The 3,800-nt window shown below is 44.4% G+C and overlaps 1 protein-coding gene across 1 annotated transcript; it reads left to right on the forward strand.

The window, feature by feature from the left end:
- The first annotated feature begins 242 nt into the window (after positions 1-242).
- On the forward strand, positions 243-1,204 carry Sf3b5 (splicing factor 3b, subunit 5, 10kDa). The gene has a single exon (XM_005389240.2). The coding sequence runs from the start codon at positions 380-382 to the stop codon at positions 638-640; it is 261 nt and encodes an 86-aa protein (XP_005389297.1). The 5' UTR covers positions 243-379; the 3' UTR covers positions 641-1,204.
- Positions 1,205-3,800: the final 2,596 nt, after the last annotated feature.

Consider the following 3,800-nt stretch of genomic DNA (forward strand, 5'->3'; position numbering starts at 1 on the left):
AAGAAGGGAGGTAGGGAACAAAACAAGGACTCCCTGTGGCCTGCGAGCGCGAACTCCGGGACTACAAGCCCCAGAAAGCAAGGCTGGAGTTAAGATAGAGCCGCTGAGTGGACCATAATGCCACGACTTCCGATGGGGCGGAGCTCTGCGAGGGGCGGCACAATCGCTGGTTCGCCTAGGCAACCCCAATTGCGCGACAGAATGCACTTCCGCTTCCGGCTCGTGACCGAGAGTCTGCGCAAGCTCGACGTCGTGACGCCATTCTCCTGCGACTGCGCGAGAGTGGAGGTGACGGTTGGCGTCCTCTCTCCGGCGGGAACCCCGAGAGCGGCTCCTTGTCTTCGGCCTCTGACCTCGGCACGGAAGGAAAAGCGGCAAGATGACGGACCGCTACACCATCCACAGCCAGCTGGAGCATCTCCAGTCCAAGTACATCGGCACGGGCCACGCCGACACCACCAAGTGGGAGTGGCTGGTGAACCAGCACCGCGACTCGTACTGCTCCTACATGGGCCACTTCGACCTTCTCAACTACTTCGCCATTGCCGAGAACGAGAGCAAGGCGCGAGTCCGCTTCAACTTGATGGAGAAGATGCTGCAGCCCTGCGGGCCGCCCGCCGACAAGCCCGAGGAGAACTGAGCCCCGCGCCGCCTGGCCTCCGCCGGCCGCCGTCCTCCCGGCGTCTTCCTGCCCCCGTGGACGGCTTTGCGCGTGCGGCCGTGCGTTCCCAGCGGCGGCCCCCAGCCCTGCCGTGGTGTGCCCTGCGGACCTGGCGCCGAGAGACCGTCGGGGCCAGGCCTGAGACTCACTGTGCGCCGGACTGAGACGGGACTTGGAGGCTGGGGGTTTCGGCTTGTTGATTGCCGCCGTTGCTGTTTTTCCATAAAGTTTAGAAAGTTCCCAGGCTCTTGGTGTGAACTGCTGTGTCGGGTGGAGGGGCTCGGGAGGACGCTGGGACCAAGGTCTGCTGAGAAGTACGAGTAGGAAATGAGGGGGGCACGGGGCCAGCGTTCATTGCCCGGCCTGAAATCAGCATCCACACCTCTGTACCATTACTCCACACCGGTGTGTTCCACGAATGTTTTCAGGTTCATTTGGAGTTTTTTATAATATCCCATTCTGTTTCCCATTGCAAAAGTTTGCTGTCACCGACCTATTGTAAATTGAATACAATTTGTTTGAAATCTGTGGCTTCAGAAATGACGAGCTGGCAGATGAGTTCTTTTATTCATTCAACACTCAACAAATGGCGTGTTGCGTTCTACGTGGCGGGGCTTTCTCTAAGTCTTGGGGCTTCCATTGTACTAGTTGGGGAGAGGGAGACCAAACTATAGACTCCAGTGTTAGAAAATGCCAGGAAGTGGGGCAAGCTGGTGAGGTAACAATTTTAAATGATGCTCAGATTATTGAGATGATACTATTTGAGGAAAGAGTGAAGAATTGAAGGAAACAGCTCTGCAGAAAACTGGGGAAATTGCCATTCATGTAGAGGAAATCGCCAGGGCATGGCGCCAAAGCTGGGAGTGTTTGGCTACTTAGAGGAACAGCAGAAGCAAGTGTGGCTGGAGAGAGCGAGCGAGGGAAATCACAGCGACAGATACTGTTGTGGAGGGGAGACCCAAGAGTAGGTCCTTGTAGGCAAAGACAAGGACATCTAAGGACGGAACCTTTGGAGGGTTTTTAAACAGAAGTGGGCTGGCAGTTTTATTTAGTGGTGCTGGGGATCACACCAGGCTGTTTTTTTTTGAGACCGGGTCTTGCTAAGGTCCAGGCTGGGCTGAAACTTAAAGAGCCCCCTGCCTCAGCCTCCCTAGTGCTGGGATTACAGGTTTGCTGCCGCTGACGTTTTTACTCAGTGATCCTTAAAACATTTTGACGTGTGGACCTCCATTATACTTTTAAAAATTGTTGAAGACCCCAGCGAATATACATTGATGTGGGCTGTGTTGTGTATTTTGAATATGTATTTGTTAATATTCACGGTAGAAATTAAAGCAGGAGATTTGAAAATACGCAGCAGTTCATGTAAAAATATCGAAATTACATAACAAAAGCAGATTTTATGAAAATGACTTCCAAAACAATTTAGTGAGAAGGGTGGCTTTTTTAAAAAAAAAAACAATTTTGACACCTGGCTTAATAGGTGTTTGGGTTCTTATTTTCTGCATTTACACTGTTGGGATAAAAAGTTTTGGTTGAAGTATGAGAAAATCTACTTTTCATAAATATGTAGTTCGGGAAGACTTTTTAGCCCTTTTAAATAATTGTGTGTATTCCTTGACATTTAAGCAAATACCAGGGGTAGTTTCTGAAAAAGGTAAGTTAATTAGTATCATCCCTATTTCATCAGGAAAGTCTTACAGTATCAAGAAACCGAGAAATTCCCAGCACTATGTTTTCTACAGGTGTTAAGTTTTTGCTTGAAAGCTTCAGTTTGAGTACCGGTAGAAAATAGGTCATTTTTCATTAAATGACAGGCTCACTTAATTTGTTTTCAAGGATGTACGTATTTATACCAAATACCTAAATCTGGAAACTAGTTCTTTCATGTAAAACTTGTATGTTCTTTCATGGAAAAAAGACAGCGGTTCAGTTTGCAACTCAGATAAGCACGAGTGCTTTTCCTCGAGAAATTCATGACATTTTGTGGGCAGCGGGAACACTATGTGTACTGCCGGTCTCATCACACAAAGTACTACAACACAGGTCTTCCAGGGGTATGATTTCATAAAATTAGTAATCTTTACAGCTCCATTAAGTATGTTCTTAAGTGACACCGAGGTAGACTTGTAATAGCTGTTTTTATTGAGAGGTGACAGTACAGTGATTACTAGTACAGTTTTGTGCCACTCCCTTGATTCATGTTAGTAATTTTGGCACTTGCATTTCTGCCATTCGTGCAAATTAATGAAAAAGGCAAATAAAATCATGGTATTAGTATACAAGTAGTTTTGACTGAAATTCCTTCCTTAGCATTTTTTACTTGGAAGAATGAGCAATAGATTATAGTTGCTTACTCTTGAGTATTTAGTAGATGTTTTCTCAAAAATGAATGAAATGGGCCATCACTGTTAGAAAACCAACTGACTTGTTTCAGAGAATCCTTCCCATGTGTGTGTGGAGAATAGACAGGTAACTAAAAGCTATTGTTAGCAATTAAATCAAAGAGGCTCTACCAAACAGACCAAAAAAGATGATGTCTTACACTGTGTATAAAGAGACAGATCTATTGTATGGGATGGTATACTTGAAAATTGAGTAGTGTATATATTAAGGACTGCAAGAATTGAGAAGGATGTTAATAGATTAGATAAAGACCACCACAAATTAGCTACAATTTATATTGGGTTACACAAGGGCAAGATTTTCACCTGTTAACTGACATATCTTAAGTGTTTTATACATCTTGTTGGATATAGGAAGATAAAGTTTAATAATATATTGCTAGTTCATGTATATAGGCAGTCTTCAACTTGTGTTGATTGTTTCTTTGTTCATGTGGAAAAGTCAAACTCAGTAATATTACCCCTCTTTCATTGGAAAGGTCTTACCCTATCAAGAAACCAGAAACTCCTAGCACTATATTTTCTGCACATGTAACATCTATCAACTGTGCTGATGGATAGTAGCAAAAAAAAAAAAAAAAAAGATACTTGAAGACATGTTTCCTATCATAGTAATAATATCTAAGCATTTATCTTATTTAATCTTTGGGAAATACCATCTTTATTTTACAGGTGAAACATTCAGAAAAATTAATTTGGAAAGTCACACAGCTTGTTATCTAAGCCTGGATTTG

This window comes from Chinchilla lanigera, unplaced genomic scaffold (genome assembly GCF_000276665.1).
Source record: "Chinchilla lanigera isolate Chin_1 unplaced genomic scaffold, ChiLan1.0 scaffold00035, whole genome shotgun sequence".
In the NCBI taxonomy this organism is placed as follows: Eukaryota; Metazoa; Chordata; class Mammalia; order Rodentia; family Chinchillidae; genus Chinchilla; species Chinchilla lanigera.